At 43.0% G+C, this 15,528-nt stretch overlaps 1 protein-coding gene across 3 annotated transcripts in view; it reads right to left on the reverse strand.

Annotated features, from left to right (window-relative positions):
• FMN2 (formin 2) overlaps positions 1 to 15,528 on the reverse strand; it is a 660,180-nt gene that overhangs the window by 459,249 nt on the left and 185,403 nt on the right. For all 3 annotated transcript variants that reach the window (XR_008891425.1, XM_056566943.1, XM_056566944.1), the window contains exon 6: positions 409 to 553. Coding sequence is in view for 2 of the 3 variants with exons in the window: in XM_056566943.1 (XP_056422918.1) it covers positions 409 to 553 (145 nt within the window). In the remaining variant the exon portion in view is untranslated. The remainder of the gene's footprint in view (positions 1 to 408; positions 554 to 15,528) is intronic.

The following is a 15,528-nucleotide window of genomic DNA, read 5'->3' on the forward strand; positions in this document are numbered from 1 at the left end:
CCAGCTCACCAGGACGTACATTTATGTCTGGCATTGTTAAGGGGTTAAATCTGCCACATTTCTGCCTTGTGTTCAGGCACCCTAATTGTTATGTTAAAGGGATACTCTGCCAAAAAAAAACATCTTATCCTCTATCCAAAGGATAGGAGATAAGATGTCCGATTGCGGGGGTCCCTCCGCTGGGGACCATGCTGTGGGCCCGAAGATCGCAATTGTCCCCATCGATCAGACATCTTATCCCCTATCCTTTGGTAGAGGATAAGATGTTTTTCCACGGAGTACCCCTTTAAGTCATGCATGTGATAATTGTGCAATTTTTATATCATCAGTTTATTACAAGATAGAAAATAATGTAAGTCCTTTTTTAAAAATAATAATAATAAAAAAAAAAAGAATATCAAAACTTACTTGTTTGGACTTTGTCTTGGTTATAGTGTCAGAAATAGGTTTCTTTTTTTCTTTTACTGCAGTTTTAGAAAATAGGCTTTCAAGTTCATGAACATCTACTTTAGGCTCATTAACTACTTCCCAAACAAGTGGGCTGTTGAAATCTCTAAAATAAAACATTAGGAAAGAATTAAAATCATTATTTACATTATTTCAACTACAGCAACACAATTTGAACACAAATTGCCCTAATGAACAAGGAAAAATAAAGCAAATTATTTATAATGCACTGTACTTATTATAATACATGATATGGTCAATCTGACCAGTTACTATTATCCAGATGATTCAAGATGCTTCTCAGTACAAAAAGTGTCTGACCGTATTCCCACCTGATCATATATCATTAGGTTATACCATTACTTTATGACCACCATATGGGATTCCCACTCACCATAAGGGATGCAGCACTGTCAGCAATATTGCGTCACTGTTTGCCGTTCCCTTAACAACTTTGTGGCTAGGACAGATCAGGACAGGCAGCAGTGAGAAGAGTCAAATATTATTCCAGGTCACACAGAAGAAAAGATTTAAACACACTTTCACAGCTAACTACAAAAATAGTACCTTATTGCCCAGGCACAGATGTGTAAGAAAGCTTAATAAAGTTTGCCAGCGTTCAGACTCAGAGCAACAGGAAGCCTGTCGCTGCCAAGAGAGCATAGAAGCTGGTTTTATGTGTGGATTGGGGACCATGACCTGCTTTTAAAGCTTCTTTTATACTGCCGTTAGCACACAGCAGCGACGGCCGTCGGGGAGTCCAGGAAAATAGCGGGAGAAAAATGACTGCTTGGGCCATCTTTTTCTTCCACTATTCCTTTAAAAAAACAATGGCGCCCGGCGGCCCCCATAATAATAAATGGGAGCCGCTGGGACCCGTTGTTGCCCCTTGCTTCCCTTCATGATAACAGCCGTTAAAGTCACAAAAAAATTTATAAAAAAAAGAGAGACTTTAACGGACTTCTTGATGGGGAGCAACAGCAGCGTGAAATGGCCTAACTTATTCAGTCTTGCAGCATTCCCTGAGAGGCTCAGTTTTCTTTTACAGGACTTTCTCAGGTGGCTCCTAATGAACTTAAAGGGGTACTTCCTTGGAAAAAGTTTTTTTTTTAATCAACTGGTGCCAGAAAGTTAAACAGATTTGTAAATTTTTTTCTATTAAAAAAATCTTAATCCTTCCAGTACATTTAAGGGGCTACATACTACAGAGGAAATGCTTTACTTTTTAGATTTCTCTGATGTTATGACCATAGTGCTCTCTGCTTACCTCTGCTGTCCATTTTAGGAGACCCCCCCCATGTCGACGATCGCAGGAAATCACATGTCAATTCAGACAGCCCTGATCATCCTAAGGGATAGGAGCAAGGTTGCAGCAGTGCAACCTCCTCCTATCCCCTGCCATTAGTCAGCACTGAGTACTGACCAATGGCAGTTGAAGACGGGGGGGTTACCATGGAAACCCCCCCGCTCTGCCCACCCCTGGATGTCGGGCAGAAGGGGGGAGAAGATGGCGGCCAGTACCTGTAAACATGCGGTGGGGACCGGCGATCATCGGTGGCATCAGCGGAGATCAGCGGTGCAGGTAGGGAGGCAACGGCGTGGAGCACCAAGGAAAATGGCAGTAAAGCGATCTTTATTGCTGCCTTCCTAGTGATTGCCAAACTCCAACTCCCAGCATGCCCAGACAGCCAAAGGCTGTTTGGGCATGCTGGGAGTTGTAGTTTTGCAACATCTGGAGGGTCACAGTTTGGAGACCACTATTACAGTGGTGCCCAAACAGTAGCCCTCCAAATGTTGCAAAACTACAACTCTCAGCATGCCTAGACTGCCCAGGCATGCTGGGAGTTGTAGTTCTGTAACCTCTGTCCCTTCAGATTTTGCAATTTTCATGAAAATTTTAAAAATTGCTGCTATACTTTGAAGCCCTCTAATGTTTTCAAAAAGTAAAAATATGTCCATTTTATGATGCCAACATAAAGTGGACATATTGTATATGTGAATCAATATAAAAGTTATTTGGAATATCCATTTTCCTTACAAGCAGAGAGCTTCAAAGTTAGAATAATGCAAAATTTTCAAAATTTTCATGAAATTTGGGGATTTTTCACCAATAAAGGATGCAAGTAACGACGAAAATTTACCACTAAAATAAAGTAGAATATGTCACGAATAAAACAATCTCAGAAACAGAATAATCTGTAAAAGCATCTTAGCGTTATTAATGCTTAACCCCTTAGGGACTCTATTTTCACCTTAAGGACTCAGCGTTTTTCCGTTTTTGCATTTTCATATTTTCCTCATCACTTTCTAAAAATCGTAACGCTTTCAATTTTGCACATAAAATTCCATATGATGGCTTATTTTTTGCGCCACCAATTCTACTTCTAATTCTAATGCAGTGACATTAGTCATTTTACCCAAAAATCCCCGGCAAAACGGAAAAAAAATTCATTGTTTGACAAAATTGAAGAAAAAATGTAATTTTGTAACTTTTGGGGCTTCCGTTTCTACGGTAAAAATAACACCTTATCTTTATTCTGTAAGTCCATACGGTTAAAATGATACCCTACATATATAGGTTGGATATTTTCGTACTTCGGAAAAAAATCATAACTACCGTATTTATCGGCGTATAACACGCACTTTTTAGGCTAAAATTTTTAGCCTAAAGTCTGTATGCGTGTTATACGCCGATACACCCCCAGGAAAGGCAGGGGGAGAGAGGCCGTCGCTGCCCGCTTCTCTCCCCCTGCCTATCCTGGGGTCTAGAGCGCTGCTGTCGGCCCTTTTCACCCCCTGGTTATCGGCGCCGCTGCCCGTTCTGTCCCCCTGACTATCGGTGCCGGCGCCGATAGCCAGGGAGAGAGAAGCGGCGCCGACAGCCAGGGGGAGAGAAGGGGCAGCAGCACCCATTGCCGGCGCCGCTGCCCCGTTGCCTCCCCCCATCCCCGGTGGCATAATTACCTGAGTCGGGTCCGCGCTGCTCCAGGCCTCCGTCGTGCGTCCCCGGCGTCATTGCTATGCGCTGAACGGCGCGGCGCATGACGTCAGAGCGCCGCACCGTGCATAGCAACGACGCTGGGGACGCACGACGGAGGCCTGGAGCAGCGCGGACCCGACTCAGGTAATTATGCCACCGGGGATGGGGGGAGGCAACGGGGCAGCGGCGCCGGCAATGGGTGCCACTGCCCCTTCTCTCAACCTGACTGTCGGCGCCGCTTCTCTCCCCCTGGCTATCGGCGCCGGCACCGATAGTCAGGGGGACAGAACGGGCAGCGGCGCCGATAACCAGGGGGTGAAAAGGGCCGACAACAGCGCTCTAGACCCCAGGAAAGGCAGGGGGAGAGAAGCGGGCAGCGACGGCCTCTCTCCCCCTGCCTTTCCTGGGGGTATATCGGGTATACACGCGCACACACGCACCCTCATTTTATCATGGATATTTGGGTAAAAAACTTTTTTTACCCAAATATCCTTGGTAAAATGAGGGTGCGTGTTATAGGCCGGTGCGTGGTATACCCCGATAAATACGGTACATGCAGGAAAATTTCTATGTTAAAAATTCTTATCTTCTAACCCCTATAACTTCTTTATTTTTCCACATATGGGCCGGTATTAGGGCTCATTTTTTGCGCCGTGTTCTGAAGTTTTTATCCGTACCATTTTTGTATTGATCGGACTTTTTGATAGCTTTTTATTCATTTTTTCATGACATAAAAAGTGATCAAAATATTTTGAACTTTGGAATTTTTTTGCGCATACGCCATTGACCGTGCGATTTAATTAACAATATATTTTTATAGTTTGGACATTTCCTCCACGCGCCGATACCACATATGTTTATTTTTATTTACACAGGTTTTTTTATGGGAAAAGGGGGGTGATTCAAACTTTTATTAGGGAAGGGGTTAAATTACCTTTGTTAACTTTTTTTTCACTTTTTTTTGCAGTGCTATAGCTCCCATAGGGACCTATAACACTGCACACACTGACCTCTTATGCTGATCCCTGCAAAACCATAGCTTTGCACGGATCAGTGAGATAGGGGCTCGATTGCTCAAGCCTGTAGCTTCGCCTGCGTCCCAGCTGATCGGAACATCGCGATTTTATCGCGATGTCCCGATCAGCCCGACTGAGCTGCCGGGAAGCGTTTACTTTTACTTTCAGACGCGGCAGTCAACTTTGACCGCCGAGTCTGAAGGGTTAATAGCACGCTGCACAACAATCGGTGCCGCGCTCTGTTAGCCCAGGGTCCCGGCTGTGAATAGGCGTGACCCCGTTTTAAACACCGGGACCGGGCTCAGGGCGTATAGGTACGCCCTGAGTCCTTAAGGATCGGGGATGCAGGGTGTATGCATACGCCCTGTGTCCCCAAGAGGTTAAAGTGACAGTGGTCAGATGTGCAAAAAAGGGCTCAGTCCTTAAGGTGAAAAAGGGCTCAGTCCTTAAGGGGTTAAAAAGTCACACAAAAAAAAGTCTCGCCTCTTAAAAAAAGTTGAAAGTCTGCTCCAGGTCTAACCTGGAGTATCAGGTCTGACCAGGAGTACAAAACTCCCGTATGTGAGTAAATTAAAAGACACAAAAGTCTCACAAAAGTCTCAACTATGACTTTTTTGTTTTGCTTAGGGGATAAAATTTATGATGGTATGATAAATATGTAGCACATAAGCAAAACTAAAACAAAAAAAATGTATTACTACAGGACTTGCTAACCAAAGCAACAATGATAAATGTTACCCCATGTCATTACCTGGATTTTAGACCAAAGTCAAGTTGATGAAATGTTTCTTTATCCATTGCACAACTCTGAACATATAACATTCTGTACATTAGTGGTACACAAATGCCCCTTCAGCAGACATATTGACACAGCTTATAATTTCATATTGTGCAATAATAAATGGTTTATTTAGTTTCTTACACCTGATCTATTGAACAATGAGTGCAATAGAAGCAAGACATGCTTGCACTTAGCTCCATCTAGTGTCTTAAAACAGGTTGTTAAACTCTGCCAAGGACTCCACAATCCATCTTGACTTCCAATAGTGGCTGCTGTAGGTGACCACTCATGGTCTACATGGCAGCTAAAATCGCCATCTTTTACCAGAAGTGTGCCAACCTCTGACTCCCAACAAATGGATATATTATCCTCAAAAGACTTGGCCCTACAAATAGGCCATGTGACAACATTACATGAATAAATTAATGAATGAAAATAATTAAAAGACATCAACTATGTTCACAAAGTTTATGGACACAGAAACAAGATAAATGCTCAATAACTTACTAGTACATCTTTAGTCCGACAATGAAAGGTTCACTGACCCCAGGCCCACCACCTCTAGATGGCTACAATTGAAGTAGCCATCAATATACTGAAAGGTCACATATTTTGTAACTATGAAAACCATTAAAAAAACGACAAACAGATTTACACAATTTAAAGACTGTTATCACATCATTAATATACTTCCATGGGAAAATAAGTATATATTCCTATATGATGCACAGTATGTAGTACTTTAACATACCACAAAAATCACAGCCAGGGGACTAGTTGTAGCATAATAAAAGTCTATGGGGGATATTTATCAAAGTTGTCTATGTCCCGCATCAATATAGACCAAACTACAGAGAGTTAGGCCGGTCTATTGTGCGCTTAATTTATCAAAAGGCGCACGGCTCTTGATAAATTCTGCACACAGACTTTGGCTGTCTGGGCATGCTGGGAGTTGTAGTTTAGCAACAGCTGGAGTCTCGATGTCTGGTAAAACACTGGCAGAAGGGTCTGTTCACATTATACAAAACAGACAATGTTAACAGAGCCTTATACCCTTACCAGCCTGGATCCCGTCTGTAGCTCCGCCCCTAATGACATCATCACCAGGGGGCAGGGCTACACAGACCCGCTGAGACTGGAGGGAGATAAGGGGACTTCTTCATCTTCTGTATACACTATATACAGTTATCTATAGATAGCTGTATATATTGTATACTGCCCAAAGGGTTAACCTACACTGTCCAGCAGTGTAAGTTAACTCTTTCCTTGCCGGGCTGGCTTAGCATACAGCTCAGAAAGGGGGTTAAGTGAGCCAGCAACGTGTATACTGTATACACATTGCAGGCTCACTGTAAGTTCTTGCTGGGAAGTAGATGTAGGATGTACAGGGTGGGACATTTATATGGATACACCTTAATAAAATGGGAATGGTTGGTGATATTAACTTCCTGTTTGTGGCACATTAGTATATGTGAGGGGGGAAACTTTTCAAGATGGGTGGTGACCATGGCGGCCATTTTGAAGTCGGCCATTTTGAATCCAACTTTTGTTTTTTCAATAGGAAGAGGGTCATGTGAGAAATCAAACTTATTGAGAATTTCACAAGAAAAACAATGATGAGCTTGGTTTTAACATAACTTTATTCTTTCATGAGTTATTTACAAGTTTCTGACCACTGATAAAATGTGTTCAATGTGCTGGCCATTGTGTTGGATTGTCAATGCAACCCTCTTCTCCCACTCTTCACACAATGAGAGCAACAACGCAGGAGAAATGCTAGCACAGGCTTCCAGTATCCGTAGTTTCAGGTGCTGCACATCTCATATCTTCACAGCATAGACAATTGCCTTCAGATGACCACAAAGATAAAAGTCTAAGGGGGTCAGATGGGAGACCTTGGGGGTCATTCAACTGGCCCACGATGACAAATCTATTTGATGTGTTTCCCTCTTTATGCACTGAAGCTGGCACGTTCCCTGAGTTTTTCCAGCAAGATGGTGCACCACCACATTATGGGTGTCAGGTCCGAGCATTCCTAGATGAACAGTTTCCTGGAAAGTGGATTGGTCATCGTGGGCCAGTTGAATGGTCCCCAAGGTCTCCCGATCTGACCCCCTTACACTTTTATCTTTGGGGTCATCTGAAGGCAATTGTCTATGCTGTGAAGATACGAGATGTGCAGCACCTGAAACTACGGATACTGGAAGCCTGTGCTAGCATTTCTCCTGTGGTGTTGCTATCAGTGTGTGAAGAGTGGGAGAAGAGGGTTGCATTGACAATCCAACACAATGGGCAGCACACTGAACACATTTTATAAGTGGTCAGAAACTTGTAAATAACTCATGAAAGAATAAAGTTACGTTAAAACCAAGAACATTGTTGTTTTTCTTGTAAAATTCCCAATAAGTTTAATGTGTCACATGACCCTCTTCCTATTGAAAAAACAAAAGTTGGATTCAAAATGGCCGACTTCAAAATGGCCGCCATGGTCACCACCCATCTTGAAAAGTTTCCACCCTCACATATACTAATGTGCCACAAACAGGAAGTTAATATCATCAACCATTCCCATTTTATTAAGGTGTATCCATATAAATGGCCCACCCTGTATATCTACTGCTCAGCATCAGCTGTTCTCCCAGCTCTGTAGCCTTGAGAACAGCTGATCCTGACAGTCACTTCAGGAGGATCGCAGCGGGTGTCAAGAGAAGTGACATCTGCTGTGATCAGTCCCTTACTGCAGGTACTACTGCTCCCAACATGGAGCACACTCTGCTCCATGCTGGGAGCTGTAGTACCTGCATTAATAAACAGATCGCAGCAAGTGTAACTTCTGACGTCCGCTGTGATCATCCTGTATAATGTATAGATGCTGCCAATCTTTTATGGTCCCCTGCACTGACGTTTATATACACCTATTCATATTTCCCACAGAGGTGATTGTCTGGAACCATCTGACCAATCACAGCTCTCTGCGGGAAATATGAATAGGTGTATATACGGCAGTGCAGGGACCATACATCTATACATTATACAGGAGGATCACAACAGGCGATCTGTGAATTAATCTAGGTACTACTACTACCATCATGGAACAGGGTGTTCCATGCTGTGAGTAGTAGTAATACCTAAAAAAATTTAAATAAATTGTTAAAAAGACACACACACACACACACACTACAATTTTATTATTGTCGGCTATATTTTTATTGCCCTGCCCACTCACATAAATTGATCCCTGTTTAAAAATGTATAAAAGTTTTGTTCTAAAAAAGATACATTTCATTAAATACAATTTTTTCCAACACTACTATTTTTTTTTTTTTTTTTTAATGATAACCTACAACATTTTATTAAAAAAGGTATTTTCATCACTTTTTTGGTTCCAAAAAAGAATAAAAAACGCCTGCAAAAACACCAAAGTTAAAACTAACATGGCGTTTTTGCTCTCCCATGGACTTCTACGGGAGGAAAACGCCACGATTTCTGTGCAAAAAACGCCAAACTAGGTTTTGTCGGGCGTTTTGAAAAACCAGCCTCTGAGCCCAAAATAGCTGAAAAACACCAAAAGGATAAAAAAAAAAAAACGCCAAGCTGAAAAACGCCAGGTGGATCTGGTGTTTTGCAGTTTAATATCGACTTGCAGCTAACATCTGGACGCAGCGTTTTTTTGCTGGAATGTGCAATGTGAAAGATGTGCAGGAATATTGGCGTTTTTTACGGCATTTTTGCAAAAAATCCTCAGTGGAATTCCAGCCTAAAGGCTGCACAATTGTTTTCTTCGACACAACCACAAGAGTGTATTGAGGTGAGCTTGAAGATTTTACAGCATAGTTTGGAATCTACACTCAACCAGGAAACTCGCTTGTGGTGGGACCAAACCACGCTCATAAACTATCTACAGAATGGAATTATACCTCGTGGCTTACGCATAAAAAAAGGTACCTACCACTGTATGGAAGAGTGGAATGAGGTTTTGAGCAACTGCTCTTTTAGATTCATGGGGCTTATTATTAAATACGAGACTAAAAAATTGGAGAGTATGCAAGTTGACATTGAGAAACTTAAACTATAAACGTCTAATTATAAATCTTTACCTGAGTTTGATACACATTATGCAACAGATGGAGGGCAATATTGATCGTTTGGAAGGTCATATCATGAAAATGTAAATAAATCTAATTCTTGAGAGCCACTAATGATTACAAGCTGAAACAGGTTTATGAGTGGTGCAGGTGGGAATGTGGACATACTCCATGATCTATCTTGAAAAAACAACATGGACCCAAGGTTTCAAAAATCAAGCAAAAGGTTACTTTTAGCTTGTCGGAGCTAGTGTCGGATAACTCCGAGATTGAACCTGCCATTGATTGCCCACCAAAAAACCTGTCCTATTATCGCAAGCCCCGCAGGACGAAATTGCAACATGCTGCAAGAAACAACGGAGGGGCGGCAGAAAACATGCAAGAAAACAGTGCAACAAGTTGCCAAATAAGGAACCAGGATGCCTGCAACTTGTCCTCTATTGCGTTAACCACGGATGAGATCGGGGTCCTTTCTAAAAGGTTAAATTTTGCTCCTAAAAATATCTGTAATGTTTTCAATTCCATGTGTGAAGTAAACAAGTTTGTACATAATCTCACAATAAAAAAGCATTTTTTGATATTGCTGGAGACAATAACATCAATGAACTGCAATCAATCATTGATGAGTATAGGGGTCTGAACTTCAACTATCACTTCTTGCTCTACAAGCTGGAGGTTGCTAGCACTTCTGTTGTTCAAGACGTCTATACTAATGTTGTTCATCGTAATTCTAACCCATATTTTTACCCTGTACAGACGAGATCCAAGGGTATGGATTTATTTCAGGAAAATGTGATGAGAGATTGTTGCTCTTGGTAACTAATGTCATTCGGATTTATATAAAAAGAACAATTTAACAAGCGGTGAACTATTGGCGAAACATTCCCTTAAAAACAATAAAAATTTAACAATCAAAATGTCAGATAAAGGTGGTATTGTTACAGTTATGGACACTGCTTGCTACATTGAGCAAATTTTTCATATGCTTGATGATTCAGAAACTTAAGCTTAAGCAGTGTTCCCACTATAGATTATAGTAGAGCTTTAAATACTTTATAAATGGAGGGGGTTGCACTGGGTGCCATTACTGATAACCAGAAAGAATATTTATTGGTACAATATCCCATCACGTGTACTTTATATGGTCTTCCCAAAACACATAAAAGTATTTCTCCCACCGCCCATGCGCCCCATTTTGTCTTCCAGGGGATCACTTCTTGAGAGAATTTCCTCATGGCTGGACCAGATGCTACAGTCTCTGGTCCAGCGTGTTCCCGGATTTCTGAGGCACAAGAAGGACGTGGTTCAACTAGATGGCATGCAGTGGGATGCTGAATACAGTTGGGTGACATGTGATGTCATCTCGCTGTATACCAGCATCCCATGGGATGTGGCTTTGGTAGCCCTAGAATTCCATTTGGGGAAACATAGTCATTATACCCCTGATCTATATGAGTTCATTTTGCAAGCAACACAATTTCTTATGTCTCATAATAATTTTTCATCCAAAGGTGACTATTTTTTACAAATTAGTGGAGTTTCAATGAGGGCTAGACACTCCCCGTCACTTGCTAACCTTATGAGGTCATATTTGGAATCGATGCATATATATTCTGAATCCAATCCTTTTTCTGCTGATATAGTCTAGTACAGGAGGTACATCGACGATATGCCACTTATTGGCGGTCCGGTGTATCTTCATGCCAGACTTTGCTAAGTACATTAATGATAATAGCTTTAATCTTAAGTTTACTTTTGAAACATATAGGGATACCGTATCCTCTCTCGACTTAACCGTGATGGATATACACGGATGTGCAGTACAGTCCAAATCATATCGGCAACCCATTTCGGGTAATACATTATTAAGGACTGACAGTAATCATCCGAAACATTCCACCAGGGCGATTCCAGTAGGGGAAATTATATGATTAAAAAGGAATAATTCCACTCCTATCTCCTTTGAACAACAAAAAACAGAATTAAGCATATTTCTAAATCGAATTCTATTGCCAAGCCAGTATTAGCTTTAACATATTCTCCCCAGTTCAACAGAGACCGCAATATTGTCCTGAGACACTTACACTTTCTCAAATAGGATCCTATTTTGGCACACATTTTATCTGAAGAGTCTAAAAAAGTCCGATCATTAGGTGACCATATAGCCTCGAGTAGTATTGGTAACAGTTCACATACGTCTGAAACATGGTTGCTTTGTTGGGGGTTTTACAAGTGTGGCAGACATCCGTGCCGCACTTGTAAATATGTGAAAATAACTAATTTGTTTGTTAATTCATTAGGTGACAGAAGCTTTAACCCCTTAAGGACGCAGGACGTACTCAAACGTCCCCTTTTCCGAGTCCTTAAGGACTCAGGACGTTTGAGTACGTCCTGTCAAATCCCGGCCCCCCGCCGCTAGCCGGAGGGGAGCCGGTGCCCGATGCCTGCTGAAATCGTTCAGCAGGCATCGGGGCATATCGCCCAGGGGGGTCATTATGCCCCCCATGTCGGCGATGGCCGCAGATCGCTGGACAATTCAGTCCAGCGATCTGCGGCAGATTCCGGGTCAATCGGGTCTCCAGTGTGGCACTGGTGCCACCTCACGATCGCCCTGATTCGTCGGCCGGATTACCGGCCGACCAATCAGGGCGCCTGCTGCGGGTGTCACTCCCGCAACCCGCTCCGCCCCTCTTCCGGAGGACGTGAGCGGGTGCGGGACGTGCACCCCGGGTGCTGGGGACCCCGATCCCCGGCGTCAATGTTGGGATCGGGGCCCCAGGAGCGACGGCTGCGGCGGAGACGACGAGGGACTGACCTGTGCGGCGAGGATCGTTGGAGGTGAGTGACAGCCTCCTGCTGTTGCTTAGCAACAGCTCCCAGCATGCAAAAAGGGCATGCTGGGAGCTGTAGTTATGCAACAGCAGGAGGCAGACCACCACAACTCCCAGCATGCCCTTATGGGCATGCTGGGACTTGTAGTTTTGCAACAGCTGGAGGCACATTTTTTCTATGGAAAAGTGTACCTTCAGCTGTTGTGTAACTACAACTCCCAGCTTGCACCAACAGCTAAAGTGCATGCTGGGAGTTGTAGTAGTGCATCTGCTGGTTGCATAACTACAACTCCCAGCATGCCCGTTGGCTGTCGGTGACTGCTGGGAGTTGTAGTTTTGCAACAGCTGAAGGCACACTGAGTTATGTAGCAAACCAGTGTGTCTCCAGATGTTGCATAACTACAGTCCCCAGCATCCCCAGCCAAAGTAGTATGCCTCCAGCTGTTGCATAACTACAAGACCCAGCATGCCCTTCCGCTGTCCGTACATGCTGGGGGTTGTAGCTTTTGCAACAGCTGAAGGCACACTGGTTGCAAAACACTGAGTTTGTTACCAAACTCTGTGTTTCACAACCAGTGTGCCTCCAGCTGTTGCAAAACTACAACTCCCAGCATGCACTGATAGACCGTACATGCTGGGAGTTGTAGTTTTGCAACAGCTGGATGTCCCCCCCCAATGTGAACGTACAGGGTACACTCACATGGGCGGAGGATTACAGCAAGTATCCGGCTGCAAGTTTGAGCTGCGGCAAATTTTCTGTCGCAGCTCAAACTGACAGCGAGAAACTACTGTGAACCCCCCGCCCGTGCGACTGTACCCTAAAAACACTACACTAACACACAATAAAAAGTAAAAAACACTACGTATACACATACCCCTATACAACCCCCCTCCCCAATAAAAATGAAAAACGTCTGGTACGCCACTGTTTCCAAAACGGAGCCTCCAGCGGTTGCAAAACTACAACTCCCAGCATGCACTGATAGACCGTACATGCTGGGAGTTGTAGTTTTGCAACAGCTGGACATTCCCCCCCCCCCCCCCAATGTGAACGTACAGGGTACACTCACATGGGCGGAGGATTACAGTAAGTATCCGGCTGCAAGTTTGAGCTGCGGCTCAAACTGCCAGCGTGAAACTACTGTGAACCCCCGCCAATGTGACTGTACCCTAAAAACACTACACTACACTAACACACATTAAAATAAAAAGTAAAAATCACTACAAATACACATACCCCTACACAGCCCCCCTCCCCAATAAAAATGAAAAACGTCTGGTACGCCACTGTTTCCAAAACGGAGCCTCCAGCTGCTGCAAAACAACTACTCCCAGTATTGCCAGATAGCCACTGACTGTCCAGGCATGCTGGGAGTTTTACAACAGCTGGAGGCACCCTGTTTGGGAATCACTGACGTAGAATACCCCTATATCCTCCCCCATGCAAGTCCCTAATTTAGGCCTCAAATGCGCATGGCGCTCTCACTTTGGAGCCCTGTCGTATTTCAAGGCAACAGTTTAGGGTCACAGATGGGGTATCGCCGTACTCGGGAGAAATTGTGTTACAAATTTTGGGGGGTATTTTCTGCTTTTACCCTTTTTTAAAATGTTAAATTTTTGGGAAAAGAGGCATTTTAGGTAAAAAAAAATATTATTTTTTTTACATATGCAAAAGTCGTGAAACACCTGTGGGGTATTAAGGTTCACTTAACCCCTTGTTACGTTCCCCGAGGGGTCTAGTTTCCAAAATGGTATGCCATGTTTTTTTTTTTTTTTGCTGTCCTGGCACCACAGGGGCTTCCTAAATGCGGCATGCCCCCAGAGCAAAATTTGCTTTCAAAAAGCCAAATGTGACTCCTTCCCTTCTGAGACCTGTAGTGCGCCAGCAGAGCACTTTTCACCCCCATATGGGGCGTTTTCTGAATCGGGAGAAATTGGGCTTCAAATTTTGGGGGGTATTTTCTGCTTTAACCCTATGTAAAAATGTAAATTTTTTGGGAAACCAAGCATTTTAGGTAAATTTTTTTTTTTTTTACATATGCAAAAGTTGTGAAACTACTGTGGGTTATTAAGGTTCACTTTACCCCTTGGTACGTTCCCCAAGGGGTCTAGTTTCCAAAATGGTATGCCATGTGGTTTTTTTTGCTGTCCTGGCACCATAGGGGCTTCCTAAATGCGGCATGCCCCCAGAGCAAAATTTCCTTCAAAAAAGCCAAATGTGACTCCTTCTCTTCTGAGACCTGTAGTGCGCCAGCAGAGCACTTTTCACCCCCACATGGGGTGTTTTCTGAATCGGGAGAAATTGGGCTTCAAATTTTGGGGGGTATTTTCTGCTTTAACCCTTTGTAAAAATGTAAATTTTTTGGGAAACCAAGCATTTTAGGTAATTTTTTTTTTTTTTTTTTACATATGCAAAAGTTGTGAAACCCCTTTGGGGTATTAAGGTTCACTTTACCCCTTTTTACGTTCCCCAAGGGGTCTAGTTTGCAAAATGGTATGCCATATGTTTTTTTTTGCTGTCCTGGCACCATAGGGGCTTCCTAAATGCGGCATGCCCCCAGAGCAAAATTTCCTTCAAAAAAGCCAAATGTGACTCCTTCTCTTCTGAGACCTGTAGTGCGCCAGCAGAGCACTTTTCACCCCCATATGGGGTGTTTTCTGAATCGGGAGAAATTGGGCTTCAAATTTTGGGGGGTATTTTCTGCTATTACCCTTTTTAAAAATGTTAAACTTTTGGGAAACCAAGCATTTTAGGGAATTTTTTTTTATTTTTTTTTACGTATGCAAAAGTTGTGAATCACCTGTGGGGTATTAAGGTTTACTTTACCCCTTGTTATGTTCCCCGAGGGGTCTAGTTTCCAAAATGGTATAACATGTGTTTTTTTTTGCTGTTCTGGCACCATAGGGGCTTCCTAAATGTGACATGCCCCCCAAAAACCATTTGTCGCTCCTTCCCTTCTGAGCCCTCTACTGCGCCCGCCGAACAATTAACATAGACATATGAGGTATGTGCTTACTCGAGAGAAATTGGGTTTCAAATACAAGTAAAAATTTTCTCCTTTTTACCCCTTGCAAAAATTCAAAAATTGAGTCTACAAAAACATGCGAGTGTAAAAAATGAAGATTGTGAATTTTCTTCTTCACTTTGCTGCTATTCCTGTGAAACACCTAAAGGGTTAAAACGCTGACTGAATGTCATTTTGAATACTTTGGGTGGTGCAGTTTTTATAATGGGGTCATTTATGGGGTATTTCTAATATGAAGACCCTTCAAATCCACTTCAAACCTGAACTGGTCCCTGAAAAAAAGCGAGTTTCAAAATTTTGTGAAAAATTGGAAAATTGCTGCGGAACTTTGAAGCCCTCTGGTGTCTTCCAAAAGTAAACAC

The sequence above is a fragment of the Hyla sarda genome, chromosome 3 (genome assembly GCF_029499605.1).
Source record: "Hyla sarda isolate aHylSar1 chromosome 3, aHylSar1.hap1, whole genome shotgun sequence".
Taxonomy (NCBI): Eukaryota; Metazoa; Chordata; class Amphibia; order Anura; family Hylidae; genus Hyla; species Hyla sarda.